This window comes from Falco cherrug, chromosome 4 (genome assembly GCF_023634085.1).
Source record: "Falco cherrug isolate bFalChe1 chromosome 4, bFalChe1.pri, whole genome shotgun sequence".
Classification (NCBI taxonomy): Eukaryota; Metazoa; Chordata; class Aves; order Falconiformes; family Falconidae; genus Falco; species Falco cherrug.
In genome coordinates, this window is record NC_073700.1 from 35683179 (window position 1) to 35706325 (window position 23147).

Here is a 23147-nt window from a genome sequence, read left to right on the forward strand (position 1 = left end):
TAAGTCTAAAGGAATTCTAGCTTTAGATGCAGAACTCTGCATTCACACAAGCAGCAGTCCTAAACATGTACAAGAGCTTCTTTCCAATCCAACAATATAAATGTTATTTGAATGGACTTTGTGCTGCACTGAGCTACCACTGATAAGGATACCTACCAGGAGACTAAAATAGTGTCAAATATTTGTTAATGTTTAACTGCTAATAATTCAGTTGCCAGTTTCTATTTAGTATTGGCCTTCCTTATTTAGAAAGCAAATAGTTTCTATGAAACAGTAACTTTTATAGTTTCAAAAGGAAAGGAACATAGCTTACAATAGTTATCATTGTTCCAAAGCAAGAATCTTTTCTCATCATTTAGATACACCACACGAGTAACATTCTAGTGCTTCTCTATGAGTAACATCCTTATGTCGGTTCCTAATTTAATTTTTAAACATACTGTTCATAACCAAACATTTGAATCCTGTACAATTTTTGTGTGAAGTTGCAACAGCCAACAACATTCTACCATCTTTCACAAGTCATTAAGTATTAATATTTAAGATCAATTACATTGTAATCTACAGTGAATGCAAAGCCCTGCTCAAAATTCACTCAGTAATTATGATTGCAACACTAGATCTGAAATTATTTTTTTTCACCAGACTATATATGTGAATGGCTGCACACAAAAGTTTTGGCTTTTTCTTTTTGGCTGCCGGTAATTGTTCCACTTATTAAACATTACATCTCATAATTCAGTTTACAAGTGAAACTGTGAGGAATCAGAACAAGCAGTTCTCTGTTCAGAACAATGAAATGAAAAAAAATCTTGCGAATGACAGAAACAGTAATCTGTAAGTTAAGGGAGGAGCATGTTTGGCTTTTTCTTTTCGATCAGACCATTTTAACAATATGATGGCATCACATTGCACTTTCTCTAAAAGGAGGTAACAATTCTACATACCTCCTAAAAACCAGTTAGTAAAGAAGAAATCACATTACAGACCTTCAAGTTTAGTGTTCATCTAACGCTGAAAAACTGAGCCAATTTGGAAAACATTTAAAAATTAGAGTATACATAGAAAAGTAAGAAGTTAGTCCAGTAATTTACAAGAGAACATTGAAAGACATGAGTTCACAAGGAAGTACAACCACAGTATTCTGAGTAAACATTTTCCTTAAATCCACCTCTAGTATTCGATAAGGTGTGGCATAAAACCAATTGTACATTAGATTTTTAAGACCTACCGTATTTGCTAATGGTGGGCTCAAACTAGTGTTAGTTCAAAACCAGAAGAAATCACAAGAAATTTGTCCACACAAGAATTTTAGGTATCATTAATCTAGATCATTAATATAGATCTGTCTTCTCAGTTACATCTAAATATAAAGTCATAAATATTTCATAAAGCATCAGAGTATTTGTTCATCAGCAAGGGATCTGTTTTGGTGGTGTATCCTCCCCCAAATGCTTCAGCATTATGAAAATAATTCCCAACGTCACTGGACGAAACCCGCCTATTCTTAAGAGTCATCATTACATCACTTGCAACTATGAAGAATGTACAGGTATGCCAACATCACTATTTTTACTTGTCTACTTACAAAATCTTAAAATCCAAGTTATTCCATAATAACGATGAAACTTACAAGAGTCAATGTAAATTGTGTATTTACACTATAAACAACTTCTACTACATTTGCAACTTTGCATCAATAGTTTAACATAGATATTTTAAAAGCACCCTTACAAACAAAAGTATTGCACTGGCATCATAAAAATTCACAGTAAGTTTAACTTCCAGACCTTGGTAAAACAGTGCAAGAGCTTTTCATTGTGCAAGAGCTTTTTATCCAAACATTCCCAGGTTATTAAAAATAAAAAAGTTCTATATTACATGCTGCAGTGATTTTTCTGTGAATCAGGTTCTCACTTCTTAAGAGATCTAATTTAGGTTTTCTGTGGGTGTTTTTCACAAGTTCAAGGTATATCCAGTCCAACATTGAAATAGGTGTGTTTGGCAGAGATACAGCTCTATGCGTCCATTTTATACAGAGTCCATAATGTTTTCAGACATTATTCCATAATGACAGAATCCTATTGCATTGAGTAGGCAATTCTCTTTCCACGTTTCACAGCACTTCCCCCACTTCTAGAGGCAGGAACTTTGATAGTCGTGTCTTCAACAGACCCTGAAGAGAATACATTGAGAAAAGGTTACTCCAACATAGTCTTCGAACAAAATCATATAACACTCTAAACTGTTCTTTGAAGTCAGTCTTAAAAGTATTTTTCCTCAGGTTTAACAGTCAACTGGGACCAAAATAAAAGACCCATCAAATCAACAGTCTATCTCCAATAGTGACCAAGCATGGATGTCTCAATAAAGGCATAAGAATAGAGCGTGCAAGTTGTATCTCCTCAGGATATTATTTCAGCTGACACTTACTGCCCCAGGTCTTCCTGAACCAAACATACTATCTTTGCGTCTCTTCCGTTTCTGCCTCTGGCTTTTTGAATCAGTAAATTTTCTCTCTGTCACACCGTCCCATGTCAAATAATCCCACACTTAGTTACATAGCACATGACAACTTGTTGGTTCCTGCTTTGTCTTGAAAGAGGCATGCCTTATGTACCTTTTCCATACCACTTATGACTGTATAGACCTCCAGGGTATTTTATACTCTGCATCTCTCTTTAGGCTCAGGGACACTGATCTATTTGTTATTCCTTTAACAGAATCATTCCGTATCTTGGGAATTCTCACCCTTCTCATTCACTTCTACTATATAATTTTTAGGATAGGAAATCAGAACAGCATGCAATATTCCATTAATAACATCAAAAATTATTAAAGGCAGGAACCAGAAAATTATCAAAATGACAAAAACGCATAGTTTCTGTAATGAACAAACTTCCTTATTAAGGCAAGTTGATTTTCCAAACACTTGCACTTTGTTTTTTAAGGTTGTGAGAAATCTGAAGTTAATGGCTTGGGAAGCTTTTCTAATGGCCAGTATGATGTAGGGGGTTTTGCTGGCTTTGTTTGTTTTCAGGGTTGGGGTTTGTTGTTTTTTTTTCATGTGTGTGTGGTGGTGTTTCTTCCCCTTGACAATATCTGCCCAAACATGTTTAACCCGTTTGGTGAAGTTCATAAATATCTCCAGATGCAGAGAGGATTCAGTCTATCAGTAAGGTCTGATCCGATTCAGGCAGATATTTATGAAAATCTATAAAGTACTTCAGATTAACTTCAAAAGGGAACCCTGAATTACCTTTGGAGGTACAACTGTTTGTTATCCATTATTTTACCTTGGAAGTTACAATCATGGTTTGCATTACAATGTGTAACATAACTCCTTCTGTTTTGGTTCCTTCTGAATTACTGATGCAATTGTACCTAAGTTTGTTTACTGCAGCACTAGAAGATGCTGTTTACTTGTCATAACTTACAACAAAGCACTCTATATATCTGCCTTTATAGGAAATAATAAACCATAGATTATTTCTAATTAAAATCAGTAATAAGACTTGAAATATTTAAAAATCATGGATAACTTCCACTACCAGAAGTTCATTACAACAAAATACACATCTACGTATGCATATCAAAAGTAGGACCATCTACAGAGAGAGCATATTATCTACTTGTATTGCGTTTGTGTGGCAAGGTTTTGGTTGCAGAGGGCTACGGGTGTGGCTTCTGTGAGAACATGCCAGAAGCTTCCCCCATGTCCAATGGAGCCAATGCCAGCCGGCTCCAAGACGGACCCACCACTGGCCAAGGCCGAGGTAATCAGCAACGGTGGTAGCGCCTCTGGGATAACGTATTAAGAAGGGGGGTGGGGGTGGAAATCTGTGTCAGCAGGAGAGAGGAGTGAGACTACGAGAGCAACAACTCTGCAGACACCAAGGTCAGTGCAGGAGGCAGGAGGTGCTCCAGGTGCCAGAGCAGAGATTCCCTGGCAGCCTGTGCTGAAAACCATGGTGAGGCAGGCCGTCCTCCTCAGCCCATGGAGGTCCATGGTGGAGCAGATGTCCACCTGCAGCCCACACTGGAGCAGGGAGATGCCTGAAGGAGGTCGTGACCTGTGGGAAGCCCACACTGGAGCAGGTTTGCTGGCCGAGCTTGTGACCCCATAGGGGACCCACACTGGGGCAGCCCGTTCCTGAAGGGCTGCACCCCAAGGGAGGGACCCATGCTGGAGCAGTTCATGAAGTACTACAGTCTGCAGGAAGGCCTCATGTTGGAGAAGTTCATGGAGAACTGTCTCCCATGGGAGGGACACCATGCTGCAGCAGGGGAAGAGCGTGGGGAGGAAGGAGCAGCAGAAAACATGTGATGAACTGACCGTAACCCCCATCCCCCAGCACCACTCTGGGGGAGGATGTAGAGAAATTGAAAATTAAGTTAAACCCGGGAAGAAGGGAGGGGTGTGAGGAAGGGTTTTTTTTCTGATTTGAATGGTAGTAAATTCATTTCCCCAAGTTGAGTCTGTTTTCTCCATGATGGTAACTGCTGAGTGATCTCCCCATCCTTATTTCAACCCACAAGCCTTCCGTTGTATTTTCTCTCCCCTGTCCAGTTGAGGAGGGGAGTGATAGAGCTGTTTTGGTGGGCACCTGGCATCCAGTCACAGTCAAACCACTAGGCTACTGAACTCAATACCTATAACTGCCATAATCTTTACATGAAAAAGGTCAGACATAGTAATTCACAAGTGTTTTTCTTCCCTGCAAATATGGATCTTTATCTGTCAATTCTAGACCCATTTCAGAAAAAAAGTCTACAAAGAAGAGAATGACTCATTTTCAAGAGCCTGTTTCCTAATTGCAGATATAGTTAATAATAAACTAAATAGAAATTACAAATCTTTTAAAGTTGTGTTGCTGTTGTTCTTTTCCACCTGCATTTTCTATTAACAGCTATCTCCCTACTGTTAGAACTTCCTCTCAAGAAAATTCTTTGACTTTCATGAAAGATGACTATTTTTACTTGAACTTTTCTGTAATCCAACAGTAGCTTCAAGATTTAGTTTCTAAGAGCAGAAGAAAAAGCTGGCTTTGTACACAGAGCTACAAGACGTTCACAATCCTTGAATAGTTCAGCCACTTAGTACCAAATTGTTTTTACAGTTCCTTCAGAAAACAATGTTACATAGTGAAGTGAAAGCTTGACTTTCCCCTCCCCATTTTCAAGACATTAAGTATACTTTTCTTCATAAATAAACATGCCATATTAATGAACACGCTGGAGATACTTTGAAAGGCTGGATGATCGTCAACCATACTTCAAAGCTGGACCTAGACACCTTCTTCTTTGCATACTGGATAGCAGCACATCTTTTTCACAAGACTGAGGCTCAAGACAAGTAGTTTAACTATTGATTGCATCGATGAGTTTCAGACTAGTAGCTACAACTCTACCCTCAAGTTAAAGGCTAGTCAGCATTTCACCTTCGTTGTTGTTGTTCTCCAAGAACGATGCTGCTGCGGAAAAAGGAGCTTCCCCTCAGAAGAGCTCAAGTGGGAAGTGGTTAATGGTTATTTCATCACCCCACACTTATTCTGGGCCACCGTCGGGTCCAGCTCAGAACCGCATGGCTTGTGTGCCTTCTGCAGCACCCCGGCTCCCACGGCCCCCCCCGCCTTTCCCACCCTCAGACGCCTACAGGAAGCGTCTCCCCTGCCCGATCAAACCCGGCCCGCCTGTCCCACTCCATTTCTATTCTCACCCGAGCTGAGAGAGAGTCCCACAACATTTTTTTAAAATAGCGTCAGCTGGGAGCAGGCGGCTCAGAATCCCAAGTTTTTAATCGAACCTCGGGTAAGAGTTTTCTCAAGCGTTAGACACAGTTCAGGCTCGCCCCCGGCGGCCCCTGTGGCGGGAGCCCGGCGGCCCGCCCCGGCCCGGCCTCCCCGGCTCTCACCTGCTGGAGTCGGCGGGGCGGCCCCGCAGGCCCCCGGCGCGCTGCAGCTCCAGGTCGGTGGCGGCGGCGGCAGCAGCGCGGGAGCGCGGGGAGGCGGCGAAGGCGGAGGAGAGGCGGAGGCTGAGGCCGTGCACCAGCCGCCGCAGCAGGGTGTCCCCGCCGCCCTTGGGCAGCGCCAGCCCCACGTCGTCGCGCAGCTCCTCCGGCGGCACCTCGAGGTTGCCCGCGTACCAGAACACCCACCAGATGAGGCTGAGGAAGATGCCGATGCCGCCCGCGTAGATGAGCAGGTCGGAGAAGAACACGTCGGCGAACACGCCGGCCAGCAGCACCGCCAGCCCCAGCGCGTCGAAGGCCAGCGCCAGCCAGAAGGCGGCCACGCAGCGGCCCAGCCCGCCGGGGGCCGCCATCGCGGGGGAGCGGCGGCAGCAGCGGCGCAACCGCCGCCTCGGGCCGCCCGCACCTGAGGGGAAGGCGGGGCGCGGCGCCGCACCTGAGGGGGACGGCCAGGCCACGCCCCTCCTCCCGCACCTGCGAGTGGGGCCACGCCCCCCTCGGGGGGGCTCTTGCCACGCCCCGGTGGCCGCCCGCCGAGGTGAGGGAAGGCGGGAGGGCCGTCGCCCGCCGCGGTGAGGTGAGGGAGGGCGGGACGGGCACGGGCCCTCTCCTCCTCTTACCTTAAACTGCCCTAGGGGGAGCTGACAGCTCGCTCACTGGGGCCCGGTTCCGCAGCTGGCCTCTCCTCGCCAGTGGTGTCTAGACGTCGCTCACACGCCCCTTCCTCCAGCCCCTGAGGCCGGCGCACCGCCGCTTCTTAAGCCTGGACGTTCCACTCGGCAGGCGCGGCTGCTGGAGAGGGATCTGTAGTGATTGTCAGCGTCCTGGAGTCGCGGCATCCCTTGGAAGTGCTGGTCGTCTCCATTTCGTTGTGCAGGTGAGCGGGAGGCAGACGCAGCTGGACCCGTGTAGCTGTTTCCAGCTGAGGCAGCATCACCTTGTGAGGCCTTTGCCTGAGTTTGCTCAAGTTCCTTGGAAGGGAGGTGCGTCACACAGGTGGTCTTGAGACAAACGTACATGTTGGAGACCACCACACTTGGACAAGGAGGCAGCTATTAGGCATCAGTGATTTGCAAGGCAGTTGTAATGTGCATTGGCAAAGTCATATAGACTAACTACCTGCTTGAGGAGGTTCGCTCAGAATGTGTAGTTAGAATACAACTGCAGGTTAACAAGCAGGAAACTAGTTGTGAATGCAACATCTAGCAAGTGAAACAGTTTATGTAAAAGGCAAGGTGGATATTTCAGTTCACTCTTGTGTCAGTTAATGACCTCGTACATATCTTTTAACACTCCCAAGTCCTCAAGTACAAGAACTATATTTGGCTGTAGGCTCTTGTGCACATACTGTCATGAGGCCCTTATGTGACAGCTTGTTTAACGATGGGTAAGTCACACTGTTCTAATAACAAGAAATACCAAGCCAATGCAAAGTCTGACAGGCTGAAAAGCGTATGCAGCTTCCACGTACTTGTGGAAGTACAGTGTGCCAAGAATGGTGCCGTGGAAGAAGACTGTTCTTCCAATGACAATTAGTGCTATCAGTTTACTATAACAAGACTACAGACTCAATTCGTTTCATAGCGTTTGGCTCACTTACATTGCTCCTGCTGAACATTGAGAATCAAGACTAGGTAAAGCCACTTCTTCATCAATGACTGCCTGTGTTAGTGATGTCCTTAGGAAATCACAAGCTGAAATCCTCTTAAAAGAAAAAAAGCTAAAATCATTGTAAGTACTTCAACAATAAAATACCTTTCACTTTGATAACTGGTACCATTTCTATCTTGAGAATTATAGTACCAAAAAGCCTATGCTGCTACTCTTCCTGATTATTTTCAAATATCTTTTGTATTTTAAAGTTTAAACCTTGCTTTATATAACAACTATGGTTCTACCGCAGCCTCATGTTACAGTGTTAAATAACCTTCTAAATTTTGTTCCTCTCAAAAGCATAAGAGAGAGAAGATAATGTACCAGTTAGCGAAGTTTGAGTGAGGTTCATATACCTGCTTAGTTTAGGGGGGTTTATTCCATTAGAATCAGAATAACTCCTAGGAAGTCAAATTAATTTTAAGATTACATACTTAACCTGATGGCAGTAGGAATTCTAATAATCATATACAGTCCTAAAAGAAACAAATAATCATGACAGTTTTGCTTAATTTGAAGACTGACAGGGTGAGAAGGCAGATCTAATTACAATAAAATAACAAATACTGAGGGAATTTTAAACAGAATTCAGTTTTAATAATCTTAACTCTGATTCTTGGGAAAAAAAGAGCTATTTTAAGTCATAGTTCTAGCGTTCTGGCATTCTTACTATGTGCACACCAAACTTACCTCCCCTTAGGGCCCACAATGTAATTAACTCCTACAAAAATGAGTTTGTGAACAAGTTTCCATTGTCTTACCTGCATTCCTCCTGCCAAGGTTTTGGTTTGGTAGTATTCAGATATTTGCTTTATTATTAGCTGTTGTTCTTCCCAGTAATGCTAAACTGAAGGGCTAACTTGAATGTGTAAGTTACATTATCACCCTCATCCTACCAAACATGCATACAAATATAATGATTTTTTATAAGCATGGCAGAAGGCTTACAGACCAGCTACGGCATAAACTAGTCTCATTTTTTCTAGGCAGATGGTATTTTTCCTCCTTATTTATCTGTCCATTGAAATTCCTTTTTCAGCAAGAGCTCAACGTTGTTCAAAACATAACACTGTTGAAGTTACTAACACATTAATTTATCGCCAATTCTTTTTTTAAAAAAGCACCCAGCCATATAAATCATAGTAGAAGTTAATGTAGTTTTGAAGTTTTTCCTCTTGCAAAAGGAGTAGTTCAGCAGATGTTTTTGGGGAAAGAAAGGCACTTTGGCTCCAGTGCAGTAGTAAGTTGCAAGGTGGCTGCACTAAGTTGTTTCACTGTAGTTTGTTTCAAATAGTTACTGCAGTCTTTTGAAAGACTAGCTTCCTGATGCCAGTTTATCTCTGTGCAGAACATGAGTTAGTTCCCACTTCGGAGAAAATATTTTGTTAGTGACTCCTTGCAGAAGCTTGTCCTAATCTAATTAAGAGTTTACTTTTAACACAGGTAGCAAATCTTAATAATAAAACAATACTTTAATAAAAAAATAGAATGTTGGTATTTTGAGAGTTATTGACTTCCCTTCTAGCCTCCATCGGCCACTCTGCTTTCAGTACTTCTAAAAAGGACATGAATGATGAACTCGCTCACATTAATGATACACAAAAAATTCTGGCTATTACCTGGGTTCCACAAAGCACTCAATGCAAGGATACGCAGCTCCATAAAGAAAACACTGTTTTTATTTCCTGAAGGGTTTAAAGAGCTTAGGTATGTCTTGACAATTGTGTATGTTAAAATACTATTATTTTACACTCTTAATAGAGAAAAAACTAACAGACAGATTTTTCTATTAAAAAATCCAAAGCTTTAACTAAGGACAAATAATACTATTGAAAATGTTGCATAAGAATTTAACCAAAGCCCTCGTTTAAATTCAGAATTATGAGGCTCCAATAGAATTTGTAGTACTACAGCTTTATTGTAAGACTGATAATTTTACTAGCCATACCATAAATGGCTTTTACAGTTCTTTCCACTTTCAATTTTTAAATACGATAAAGGTTGTAAGGTTAAAGAGGTAGTACCATAAGTAATTATTTAGATGTCTACTAAACCTTTCACCTTTGATTTTTAAAGTCGGTCAGAATAAATATTACAGGAATAAAAATGGTTGGTCTGTAAGAATTTATACATAAAACACTCAGGATTTGCTTTAGTCTCTTGATGGTCATTCCCAGAAATGCCCTTACAAAGGCTCAGACATAAGTACTGCACACTAGTTGTTTATATAAGACTGAGCTTAATGCTCTCCAATGTGCCTTTCGGAGCTAAACAAACTCAGCCCTCAGGGAGGTGTTTTCCACCTTAGCTGTTTCTGCCAACACAGAAAATACAATTATCTTTGTTTGAAGGGCAATTGTGCTAAGAATATGAAGTGGTGATTTGGTCCTTACAGCTTGTCAGTTGAAATCAGTTCACTGAAAACAACTGTGTTTTACACCCAATTTAATTCTGTAATGCATCAGGAATAAGCACAGTTTAAATCTGAATGTAGTTTTTCGTATTTCCTCCCTTCTTGATTAGCTAAGTGACAGGCTTTCCCAGGTCTCTTAAGCAATAAAAACATTACTAAGAAATAGTTTCCTGAATAAACGTAATAGTTTTAACTCCATCATTCAACACTGACCTTCAGTACATACAGTCCACCAAGTTGAGCAACATACCTCCCTGCAACAATAGTAACTTACTGCATCTGAGCCAGGGTGACTACTGCAAATGCCTCCAAGTGAAGATCTGTGATAGCTTTGTCAAATTATTATCCAGTAGTTTTCTGAATTCTAAATACGTATTTTTTTTAATAAAAGAGTACATTACTCATAGGAAGAATAAAAATCACATCAGTAGTGTTACATCTTATTTAACTGTCAAAATCCTGGATACACTGCAACATAAAAGGAAAAAATTCAGTTATACTTTTTATATATATACATTTTCCCCCCCAATGGGTTAGTTTGTAGCTGTGTCAATCAGATGCTCTACATGTCTTACCTAGCTGTATGAATTCCAGTGCTGCTATTAAAGAAAAGGCAAGACTAACTACTGCAGTCCCAACATAGGTTGGCTCAAGGTGCTGCAGAATTTCAAGGCAGTACTTATTATTTTTAACATGAAGGATGTTTTTGCAGCACCAACAAGCTAGTACGGTTCACTATTAATTATTCATACAGAAGTTATGATCTTCATTTCATAATTTTCTGCACATCTACAAATTAAGAAGCATTTTAACATTGTTAGATGCAAAAACACATTTCCAAAAAGGCAAGTTCTCTCTCTTTTCTTTGCTATTCTGTTCTTTTACTTTGCCGTTATGGAAGTGAAGTATTATTTTGCAGTCCAGAAAGGGATGTGATTATTTCTGGACAAGATGAGTTATTTTTCTTAGCATGGATCTAACAGGGACCATTGAGTCAGACTTACTTTTTTTGGCTAAGATTAATTTGTTTCTTGATTTAAAAAAATGTGTATGGTAGACTAGAACAAGAGGTCACGAGCTACAAAAAGTTCACGCTATTGATGAAGCAGAATCTTTTCATATTCTTTAGTGTTTCTTTTACCACTTTTTATTCAACACCCAATTACTTTCTAGGTAGCTAGTCTATTGATATGAGATGTCCTAAACAGGCGATGGGATAGGTTTTAGATTTGAGTAAAATACTGCTAATTTCATCATCATCATCTTTCTAGGACTTCACTAGGACTTTTCAACACCATCTGCCTTGTATTCTCACTTTGTAAAGAATGGGAAGTAATCATACAGAGAGCAACAATTTGGTTATCCTGAAAACTTTAAAATTAATCACCTTTCAGTTCGGCAGTGTATATTTTTTATGCTTTTATGGGGTGGGTTCACTTACCTGCCACACCTGAAATTCATACAGCCTTTGGTGTTTTTCAGATGGAACAATATTGTGACCAGCATGCAGAGAAATAAAGCCCAAAAGTGAAGGTAAGGAGATTTTGCTTGATGTCATAAAGTACAAATGGTGAAAGCATATAACAACAAAAGTAAAATTGTGCTTGGTTATTTTTTTTAACATGCATAAATACTCTAGGTTAAGTCAGCTAAAAAATATATTGTTTCATTGTTTGGCTTCTTACCATGCTGCTAACTTACATATCTGGAATAAGATCGATAGATGTCAATCTGTTTTCATGACACTGAAAATTTCAAGAAAAAATGGTAGCAGCTATTTCATGTTTTAAATCACGTTAAATAGATAGCTGCCCTTGCTATGCATGCTTCTGGCTTCAGCTCTTGTCTTTTCCAGTCTTAACAGATGCTTCAGGAAGATATATCTTACAAAATATTTCTCAGTTTTCTTCCTTGGACTAGTCCCCTCCCTATCCTTTGACACTTAAAAGAATTTGAGTGCTTTTAGTTTGGGCCAAGAAAAGATAGAAGGTAAGAAAAAGAGCCAATTAAGATTGTGAGTTTATTTGTTCCAGCTCATCAGTTAAGAAACAAAAAGGAATTGTTTCAAAGTCTCAGTAAAAAACAAGCTCTTGGGATCAAATTTTCCTAAGAAGGTACTTTACTTCATCAATGTATTTACCTACAAAAAAGACAGCACTGAATGACTATATAAAGCATGTTAAAACAGACAACATTCATGCTGACTGTGGCTTGCGCGCTTTCTTGGGTGCTTTTGAAGACTTCTTGGCTGACTGTATTGATTTGCCAGCTTTGGGTGCTGCAAAAGACTTTGCTTCAGGCTTTTTGGGAGTCTTTTTCATCTCTTTTTCATTTGCTGCTTCCTTTGGCAGGCTCAGCTGCTTGGCTTTCTTCTCTTTCGGTGATGTCTGCAAGTCTGCACACTCTTCTGTAACTTTATGTTTTGTTTTTGGAGTCTCCTGAGCTAGAGATTGTTTCTTTCTCTTACCGAGGCGTGGTTTAGCTTTCTTACCCAGGTTCTCACCTCTTTCTGGTCTCTGTTCCATTTTCTGTATTTGAAACACACAAAAAAATTACTATTCTACCTAAGAAACATCTTTGTTGTTTTTCAAGAAAGATCAATGCAAACCATTATAAATGACAAATGCTTTCCACTAATTGAGCTGTGCCCTAGCCCAAATAATCTATTCAGCATTTCAGTCTGGAAGCAGGGGATTAAACACAGAATGACATCACAAAAATAATGAAAAGATAACAAAATATTAAGAAAGTTAAATAGATTTAACAAACGTAAGGATCCTCTCAGCCAGTCAAGCCACTGACCTCTGCTGGCACAGTTGTAAACCACAGTCCTCTTGCTGCATTTCCAGGCTTAATATACCGGAAAGAGAGATCAGCTCTATTTGAAGTCCAGCTATACAACTGACTGCACTCTTACCTGCGCATGAGGCTTAGCATTCCCTAGAGTTCATCACATATTCCCAAATGACCCTCTTGAAAGAAGGCTGCTGTCATCAGAACAATTCATACAATCCAGCTCTACCTGCATCTATTCCAAGTCTCTGGAAACAGGGCTCTAGCAATCACATCATGTGAGATAATGTAGGCCTGTTGCACAAGGGCAGCTTGAAACAAACTGTGTGAATGTTTTTGGTGCGCCTGCACATAATCATAGTTTTAGTTTGGGCATCCATGAAGAGGTACATCGTTGGTTTAAGGATATGCTCCCATCATGAATGCAGTATAAGCAAGTCGAATTTGTAAGTGTTACTGTTTTATTCATTAACCAGTATCTTGGAAAGATACTTGAAATGTATATCAGTCTGGTTGTTTTGCAGACATGTTAATCGTATGAACCACACTGGCAAGAGTAAGTCCATACAGTACTTCATGCAAGCTGCTAGCTCTCAGTTTATATTATGTGACTGTTAACGTTCCATACTACTATGTAGAGAATGTTATGTGTTCTCCCTCAAGTTTTGCACCCCAGGCAGAACATGATACATTCAAATTTTAATTTTGCAAGACATTTTGGTTTTTTTTAAATTAAAACTTTGATAATTTAAAGTACTAAGCTGTTAATAATTTACCATTTCTTCTGACTTCAGGCCTGCTATTTAACCTAGATAAAATCGCTGCCATTTAGAAAAATACATGTAAGGACAAAACCCACTAGCTTGCTTTTGTCTGTAATAGGGTTTAACTAAAAAATAAAGTAATAAAAAAAATCTCAAAACCAAAAAATCCTCAAACTAACCATGTCCCCAAGGCACCCCTCCCTGCCTACACTCAGCTCTTGTTTTCAAGATATAGTCACAAAAAATCCAGTTCACTTACAGTGTGTTAACAGGCACTGTTCCTTAAGAAGCAACAAATGATTTAAACAGTTGCAAATCTTTAGTTTTAACTGAAATGTGAATTTCTCAGTTTTATTAAACTATTACCTTCAGCTCAGCTAAGATGGTTGTTTGCATAGGTACCAGTTGTGGAATTTCTTCATCATCATCACCACCACCTGGTTCTTGGACTACTTTTTCTTTTATCACAGGCTCCTGGGTAGCAGCAGCATTAATTCCAGTTGCCAGAGTCACTTGGCTTGAATTCAGTTCTTTAGCTGCCTTCTTTGGTTTCTTGTTCTTCCCCTTCTAGAATTGGAAGTACATCTCAGACAAATCCCCATAACATCTCTAAATATATAATAATTATTTTAATATGGTTAAAAATAAAGACAGTCTAGCAACATTTATTTAAATACTGTTGTTCAATAGACCTGGACTGGTCAACTGTATGTAAAATATGAAAAAAACTACATTACTTTCATAAGTTTATAATACATAGCTCATAAGTAAGCAATAATAATGTCAAGATTACAGTCTTTCATGCTCTAATTTTATTTTGGACAAAAGAATATACTAAGAAGAACTCAATACAAATGAATACTCAATTGTTTTCTTTTTAAAAGTAGGTACCCCCCCCAAATATACATATATAAGAGCTTGTGAATTACTCAGACGCCACTGATGAACATATATATGGATTCAGACTATGCATTCATTATTTATTGGCTAATTAGTATTTTGAGAAGGCAAATATGAATAAACAATACAAAATTCTAAGAAAGAATCTCAGCTCCCTACAGTTTAAGACTAGAAAGTAAACTTACTTCCAGTTTGCTTTACAACCCATCAGGGACTCACCATAATTTTGTTAGTATTACTAAGTATTTGAAGCACTCGGGAATCTGGAGCACCTAACGCACCTGTAGCCATAAATGCCTTGGATCAACCGCTAAAACATTTAAACCCAACACATCAGACACTACAATGCATAAAAGGAAGCCAAAAAACTAGTCGTTCTAATTTGGTTTTATGAGAAGTGTGAGGAATTGTTTTGGTTTTTTTTTTACCTTTACTTCCTTTTTTTTGAGAGATGGCTGGCTGTCAAGCTCATCCAAGTTGGAGATATTTGCAGTGAAAATCGGAAGTGCAACTGATTTAAGTGTTTTGAGGTGAAGAATTTTTACATTTTTCCAATTCTGCAACAACAAACACAGTATATGATGCAAAAATAATAAGGCTGAATTATGAACTGGCTTGGCTTTAATGCAATCAATCAGCAGTACCTTTGGTAACTTCTTAGCAATCACCTCAGCTGCTGCAATGATATTATCCAGTATCTCATCAGCTTTCATTCCAGTGTGACCTATACGTGCTGTACTGAAAGTGAAGAGTACATACTTGGGTTTAGGCATACCCAGAAATGAAAAAAGCCCACTTATATGCAGTTTTATTAACTTTCATAAAGGATGGCTGGCTATTGCAGAAGTCTTTTGTAATAAAAGTTAGAATAGATTTACCTGGATTAAGTTTTCTGTATTCGACTATGCAACTTCTGCCTTATATTGCTAAGCATATCACCAATTTAGATCCTTTTAGGTGCACAATAAATGAAAAAAGTCTTACAAGAATAGAATACTTTGGAAGTTTTTATCTAATTTAACAGTAATATTTTTCTAAGATTGTACATGCTCTTTGACAGTGACAGGTGCCTAGAAATTCCTTAGGCAGAAGGAAAAAAAGATAGAAAACCTTTACAGTAAAACTTAAGTAGAACTACCACTTCCTTTATTCAGGTTAAGGTTCAAAATGGCCCATATCTGGAATGGTGACCCTTAACCTCTTTTATTGACATATTAATGGAATAAAAATACTTCACTTAAAGGACAGTTATACCTTAACTATAGGAATTTTAAGTGAAATATTAATCTACTCATACTTACTAACAGCACCCTTTGTTGGTAACTGGGAGTGTAGTCCCCTGGATACGTTTTTGTACTTCCTTAGCAAGATTTCTGGCTTTCAGGTTTACAGATAAAGGTGCCCTGAAAAAGAAAGGCAGGGGATTAAAAAAAACCCACAACTAAAACCAACCCCCATAAAACATGCAAACCAACCCCCCACCTCCCCTGCCAAAACACACCCAACCAAAACTTTACTAAGAATCATCTCATCTTAAAAAACATAATACAAAATGGATATACAGATTTTAAAGACCTACTTTTTCCTTTCATAAAAGTGTTTTCCTAGATGTGAGGGCAAGAGCCTTCTAATTCGGTCATCAGATAGAAAGAGATCAAATCTGTTCAGGAGGCGACGCTTTGCTTCAAACATTTTATACTCTTTTTTGAGAGTTTTGTATGAGATGATCTGCAATGCAAGTAACAGTTTAGTCCCCATTGCTGAAAATGTCGCTTAGAATACTTCTTGGAACTGCACAGAATTAACTTGCATCACTAGTGGTTTATCATGGTGCATTATTTTAGAATGCTGAAGACAAAAGAAAAAGGATACAGTACATTTTGTTTTAAGAATCAAACAATACGGGCCTCTTGCACGGTAACTGGGAATCACGAAACAGAACTAGACTACATGGTAACATCTAAATCAAGGTTAAGTATAACAGTAGAATTTTTGTATTGCTAGTAGCATAAACTATCCAATCTGGCTGCAAAGAACTCAAATATTCTTTTATATTGTAAGTTCTTCCAGTTGCTTAGTCAAACTAAATATTGAGCATTTATTTAGCAATTACATCTTATTTCTAAAGATCCTGTTTCAGATTGAAGAAATTATTCTGAGTAAATTTTGAGGGTTAGAAAACCTGCAGTTTCACTAGGCAGAAAAACCTTACTAGCAATTGTTAACTCAGAACCACTGAGATTAAACTAGTAGTAGTATTAAAACATTTTAACTTAATTTTTATTAAAAATTTTAAATATTAAAAGTTGCAGAAAACAACTACTTTTCATGTGTACAAGAGGAAAGAAATGGCAGTACTGCACTAAACCATCATGTATCTCTCTTACCTGGCTAACACTTCTGATCCCATTCTGGATTAGAAGTTTCCTGTAGAAATTTTCAGTCTGTTCTGCTGATAAATTTGGTTCATCCTTTGTGAAAAGGCAAACCTCAGCAGTTTCTGGTCGAATGCCATGAGGCAGTGGTCTGCAATGAGAATATGGGATGGACAGGGAATGTCTAGGAGGAGAAATAAGTTTTTTCACAACTAGGTCTACACTGAGAGATCATCACCCTTTAACAAGTACTACAGGGAAGCTATGTATCTAGATTCTGTTCTTTGTTAAGTACTAAACATCCTCAGTGGAACCTGTGCCTTTTAAAGCACGTAGAACTGTGAACGTTAAAAAAATCCTATACCATGGCTCCAGTCAGATACACGGCTGAATCCATCTGTCCTGCCAGGCACCATTACCACAAAGGTCCTGGGAGGAGGAGCATCTCCGTACACCATCGACGCATCCACTCATTAGACGAGTCTCTGTAATACTGAGACCCGGACAAACAGATGTCAACTTTCTCAATATAGCCTTGCTACGGTTTAAAAGAAAACTTATATTTCATATTCAGTGTTGGGTGTCACAAGAAAGGAGAAGGGGTCTTTCTAATGATTTGGTGGTGGGTTAAGGCAAATAAAAGGTTGATTTCTGCTCTGGAGCGTCGGGACTGAAAGGCCCATCACATCCCTTGTGACTGGTAACCACCAAGCCCCGCGCTGGGTGCGCAGGAACCAGCACCGCCGCCGCCCGCTCCGTGGCGCTCGGGCTCTGCGAAGCGCTCCTGCCCCAGCCCAAGGACACAAGCAACCCGCGTAACTACGCGGCCGCGGGCGAACGCCTTACATTTTGATGACCTGTGCCACCCGCGGGACCTTCCAGACGGTCACCAGGAGGTGGACGCTCTCGCTTTCGTTGAGGAGCAGCGCGTCTCCCTTGGCCTTACTGCTGGCGTACGCCAGGAGGGCCTCCACCGCCTTCTTCACCTGAAACAGCACAACAGCGGCAGCAGCCGGGGTTAAAACCCGGCCCGGCCCGGCCCGCCCCGGCCGCGCTCCCAGCCCGCCGGCCCGCGGTACCTGGGCGCGCTCCAGGTGCTCCGGCTCCTTCCCCATGGCTCCGCCGGCGCCACGTGCGGCCCCTGCGGCTGCGCACACGCTGCCTTCCGGGGCACGGCGGGGCATGTCCGGTGGCGGGCGCGCGCGGGGCGGGGCGGGCGCGCGCGGGGCGGGGCGGGGCTGCACCCGAGGAGGCGGGGACTGCGCGGGGCCGTGCGCGGCGGGTCCGCCGTGTCCCGGGAGGTAGCCTTGCCCCGGAGTGTCGCGCAGCTCTCCGGATGAGGGGCAGGGGGACGGGCTGGTGCAGCGGGGACGAGGGCGGCGGGGCCGGCCGTGGGCAGCGCGGGTTGTCCGGGGACGGGAGCTGCGCTCGCGGTCGGGGCAGCCGGTGCCTATGCCTGAGCGTCCTCACGGTGACAGACAGGTTTTTGTCGTACTCGCCTTGGTCTGTTGATGTAGTGGTCCGGCCCGGGATGCTGCTTGGCAGCCTTTGCCTCCAAGGGAACACGCCTGGGTGGCTTGTGTTCAGCTGGCCGGCCCCCAGGTCCTTTCCTTTCCCGCCTTCCCAAATGCAAAACTGCATTTGCCTTTGCTGAATATCTAAAGGTTTGTGTTGCCTAATCCCTCCGGCCTGTCTGGGTCCCTCTGTACAGGAGCCCTGCCCTCAAGCATATCGACCAATCCCCAAGATTGATGTCATCTGACAACATGATGTGACCATGCTTCAGGTCCCTGATAAAGATATTAAATAGACCACGTCCCCCAGTAGTAGTCTGTCTGTTACTGGCCTTCAGGTAGAGTACAAGCCACTGTCTATGCTCCGAGAGTCCCATTGTCCAACTAGTTGTTATCCATCTAGTTGGCCCCCCACCCAGACCATAATGTTTAGGATACAAGAAGATTGTGGGAGACTGTTGAAAGCTGTGCTGAAGCTGAGGTGAATGCCATCCACTCCTTCCCTTTCATCTGCAAATCTAGTAAATTTGTTATAGAAAGTAACCAGGTTGGTCAGGATGATTTGTAGTTGGCCAATCCATGCTGATTCTTCCCAAGCACCTCCTTCATGTGCCCAGAAATGTATTCCAAGAGGACTTGTTCCATGATTTTCCCAGGGACCATGTAAGCATGACCGGTCTGTGGTTCCTAGATCTTCCTCTTAGTGTTTTCTGAAGGTGGGAGAACATTTGCTTTTCTCCATCCATTGGGACCCTCCCTCAGATTGCCTTTCAAAGATTCAGTCTTGGTCTGACTTCAGTCAGCTCTCAGCATCCTTGAGTGCAGCCCAACTGGCCCCCAAATCGCTTGCCCCACTCAGCAACCATCCTACTTGTCCCTGTTTGGCCTTTTGTAGCAGCTGTTCTTGTTGCCCTTGTCATCCTGGCTCATTTCAATGGTATGTGAGCTTTTCTTCTCATAAGACAATCCCTACGTGCCTGAGCAGTTTCTAAATTCCTTCTTCCCTAAGTTTACCTCCAGTATTACTGTCTTTTTGCACTGGAGTGCAGTCGTACGCTGTCTGTTTAGCCAAGCCAGTCTCCTGATAGGTCTGCTTGTTTTCCCGAGTATCAGGAGGGACTGTTTTTATGACCGGAGGAGGTCATAACTTAACGAACTTTTGCCAGCTTTTCTGAGCTCCTTTGCCCTTCAGAGCTGCCTCCCATGAATAAACCAAAGTCTCCTGAAGTCCAGGGCTGTACTCTGCTAACTCATCTTCCTCACACACCTCTCAGCATCAGAACTCCATTATTTCCAGGTCACTACCACTGATTATCACATGCCAAACCATTTCTTCCTTATGTGCAAACAGGAAAGGCAGAACTGCTGCATCTCCCTTGCTGTTTCGAAATGCATTGTTGGACCACATGGAAGTAGTTTAATTGTGGGATGCTTATTCCATCCAGTTCCATGCTGGGTAAGTGCATTGTTTTGAGATCAGATCTAGCCTGGAACTATTCTGGCCTCATTCTCACAGTGCTGTGCATGTCCTGGCAGCTTTGGGCTGTCTACGTTCATCGCACAGGTAAATGCTACCTGGATAACACAGCTATGCACAACCCGGAGTTAAATACACATGAAATTAGGAGGTCTAGTCATTCACTCTTCTCCAGACTTTTTCCTGCTTTTTGTCTTTCTAGTTATGGCTGTATTCCTTCTCATCAGATACCTTCCAGCAAAAGTTGTTGCTCTGTCAGCACACCAGTGCAAAGAGAGAGGAACTGAAATCCCAGAGCCTCTTGACAAGCTGCTTTATGTAATGATTTATCTATGGTTTTGTTCTGCTGGTAGCGTTCATGGTGAAACAGTTGATGCCTTCAAGACTTCCCCAGACTTAGGAAAGAACTATATGGTCATATACCGATAATAAAAAGTGGGAAAAAAAATCCTGGAAAACAGAAGTTTTAATTTTCTGTTGTGTGATTTGTACAAATGAACGAAATAAATGAAACTGGCTAAGAAAAAGAAAAGCTGTTCTTGTTGCCAGGTAGTTGTATGAAGTATTGATTAGAGAAATTACTGAAAGGCTAGGAACATGCGGAGTAGCCAAATAGGGCAGACTCATTAAAATGGTTTCAGCACTGGTAGAACTTACGCATATGATACTAGCTGTGGTGTTTTATAGTTTGATAATTGTATTAGCCTCGTTCCTATTTCTGCATAGGCTTTACAAAAGTCAGATGACTGGGACATGTCTCTGAAAATATGCCAGGCTACTCTTGTAAGATATGATTGAACAATATGTTTGATGCTTGACACTACTGGGTCAGCATAGCATTAATATGATAAAACTGAAGGAACTATTAGTGACTCAAATTCAAATTTTTCACTTATCAGTCTCATCCAAGTACATTCCTCTGAAACATTTTAAGTCTGACATGACTAAATTTACTAGATGTGGTTTAACTGACTTGGTAACATTTTCTCTTGAAAGGTGTTTGATGTAGCTAATAGAGCTGTCTTGGAAAAAAAATCTCTGGATGAGAAATATTTCAGCTTAATAGAGCATACAGTGACTGTAAAGAACGTGCTTTTAATTTAGCAAGTTCACAAATCAAGTTACTTTTACAAGGGAAATTAGGTTTGTTACTTTCATCAATGTTATTGCTGTACACTGTTCTGCTGTAGCCCTCAATTTAACTTTCCTGATTATGAAAGTATCTACTTTTCCTTAAGCCGTTTGTCACACTTACTGAAGTGCTAAGGTTTAAAATGACATAATTGCAAGCTATTCTACCTCATTACTTATTTACGAGAATGTTTCTATATATTCCTAATTTTATACTTTGTCCTAGCAGAAGGGATGTACAAGTAGCAATTGTTTCTGCTGTAAACAGCTCTTTGAGGTTTAAGATTATTCTCTTAGCATGAACCCCAAAAGTTCCTCCAGATTATTTGATGGCAGATGTCAAAATCCCAGGTGTACTTCTTGCAAGAAAACTAGCACAAAGAATATGCAGAAAATAAACCAGGACTAAGAAGTGCCTTACAAAAGAGATCTCAGGAGAATCTCCCCGCTAGATCTGGAGTTCAAGCACTAGTTCTCTTTAGATTGCGTTCCTTTGTAATCCTAGTGTAAGCCTCTAGCTATAATCTAATTAACTGTCATATAGATGGATGCTTACAGTGCAAGTTATTCAAAGACTACTTTTTCAGAAGAACAGAGGCACCTGTCTTTGTGACACAAACCGCAAAGTTTTCTTGTTATAATCCTGTGCCTATCATCAGTTCTGCAGACTTAACGGATGACAGGAACACAGCCTCAAGTACCTTTTTTTCATCCAACAGTTAGTATGTCGTATCTCTTGTTACTCTTACTCAGAAGTATGGACTTTTTTAGGCATATGTAACTGAGAGGAGATGTAGAAAAATCTAGTTTACTTTGGAAGTTGAGACTTTTAGTAACGAAAGCCAATGAAAAAGTAAGTATTATTAAAAGTATATACACACAACAGATTTTGGGTTTGTTAGCATGAATTTCCATTTTATATTAAGACTAGATTCCTTTCTAGCATTTCTTCAGAGGAAAAGAAATACTTTGTCTGGTTTAGAGTGTGTTAAAATAAGGAAACAAGGAAAGAAACAGGTTCACAATATAAAATCTTCAGTAGTAACTACAGTTTTGTTGGTATATTTTTACCAAATCCTCTATAAGGTATACAAAAACAGCAGAATAAGTAAGAGCCTTTAAGTATCAGTTCATGAAGAAAACAGTCTTGTCTGGAGTACATTGCATCTGCTTTAACATCATCATTTAAACAGTCTGCATTAAGAACCAAAAAGCCAGAGTAATACAGAATCAAATACTTGGGACATTGAAACAATCTTTTTTTCTTAGGTAATATTCAGTAATAAACACTTATAAAAACACATTTCTCAATTAACATAGTTTTTAATATATGGACTGGTGCCATAAGTAGTCTAAAACAGAGGTTCTTCATTGAGCAATTTTCGCTGGGCTTTTTATGCCACTGAAAAAAATCTGTAGAGGGGCATAACATTCAGGACCAGCAAATATCCCCCCAGATAAACCTCCTTAAAGCAGCCATTTTTCTTACAACACTATTACACCATCATCAATAGCTTGTTGTTCAAGAATACAGTTTACTACCAGAATAAGTGTCTCAGGAAACCAGTGCCATCATGTTTATGTATCAGTTCCCGATTGTCTGCAAAGATGACCAAGGTAGCTGGAATGGTTCAAGCAGGTAGTTGATAGCAATGTTAGCCAACTGATTGGTGTACCCATTCCTCCATGTAGTGTGCTTTAATTCTTGCAACTTGCAGAAACAAGTGATTATTTTCCTGTTGCAAAATAATTAGTACTGCTGCATATTCAGATTTATTTTTTAACATTTAATTATTGTTACATAAACCAAGGCTTTCAGTTCAAGGACATACAAGGTCTTAATTTATAGAATTATAATTTATGTTTTTATAAGTTACGTCATGGCTATACACTTAAGCCTTATCTACACTACAAACTTTGGCCAACAATCAGGAAGAACAGGTGTGATCCTCATCAGTACCACACCGCACATACAGACTGCTGTAAATGTCATTATCCCAAATCCCTTCTTTCTGCAGAAACACTCGCAGTTTTGCTGGTATGAGTTACATCCACACCAGGACCCAGGAACACTCTGCCAGTATCATATGCTAGTACAGTTACACTGGCAGTGCCCCTAGGGTTCCTGTAGCTTCAATCCAAATTCTATTTCCCTT

The 23147-nt window shown here is 40.8% G+C and overlaps 2 protein-coding genes and 1 long non-coding RNA gene across 3 annotated transcripts; 1 reads left to right on the forward strand and 2 right to left on the reverse strand.

Annotated features, from left to right (window-relative positions):
* Positions 1–1638: 1638 nt before the first annotated feature.
* On the reverse strand, positions 1639–11895 carry LOC114016758 (transmembrane protein 238-like). The gene is made up of 2 exons (XM_055708117.1): positions 5915–11895; positions 1639–2176 (listed from the first exon to the last, which is right to left on the reverse strand). Exons 1-2 carry the CDS (start codon positions 6322–6324, stop codon positions 2167–2169), a joined length of 420 nt encoding a protein of 139 aa, XP_055564092.1. The 5' UTR covers positions 6325–11895; the 3' UTR covers positions 1639–2166.
* Positions 11896–12038: 143 nt separating this feature from the next.
* On the reverse strand, positions 12039–18038 carry RSL1D1 (ribosomal L1 domain containing 1). The gene is made up of 9 exons (XM_055708115.1): positions 17949–18038; positions 17716–17855; positions 16882–17020; positions 16074–16222; positions 15796–15897; positions 15139–15232; positions 14923–15051; positions 13961–14161; positions 12039–12565 (listed from the first exon to the last, which is right to left on the reverse strand). Exons 1-9 carry the CDS (start codon positions 17982–17984, stop codon positions 12233–12235), a joined length of 1323 nt encoding a protein of 440 aa, XP_055564090.1. The 5' UTR covers positions 17985–18038; the 3' UTR covers positions 12039–12232.
* Positions 18039–18104: 66 nt separating this feature from the next.
* Positions 18105–21082, forward strand: LOC114016757 (uncharacterized). The gene is made up of 3 exons (XR_008731904.1): positions 18105–18170; positions 19735–19839; positions 20063–21082. It is a non-coding gene; the product is annotated as an uncharacterized LOC114016757 (long non-coding RNA).
* The last annotated feature ends 2065 nt before the right edge of the window (positions 21083–23147 follow it).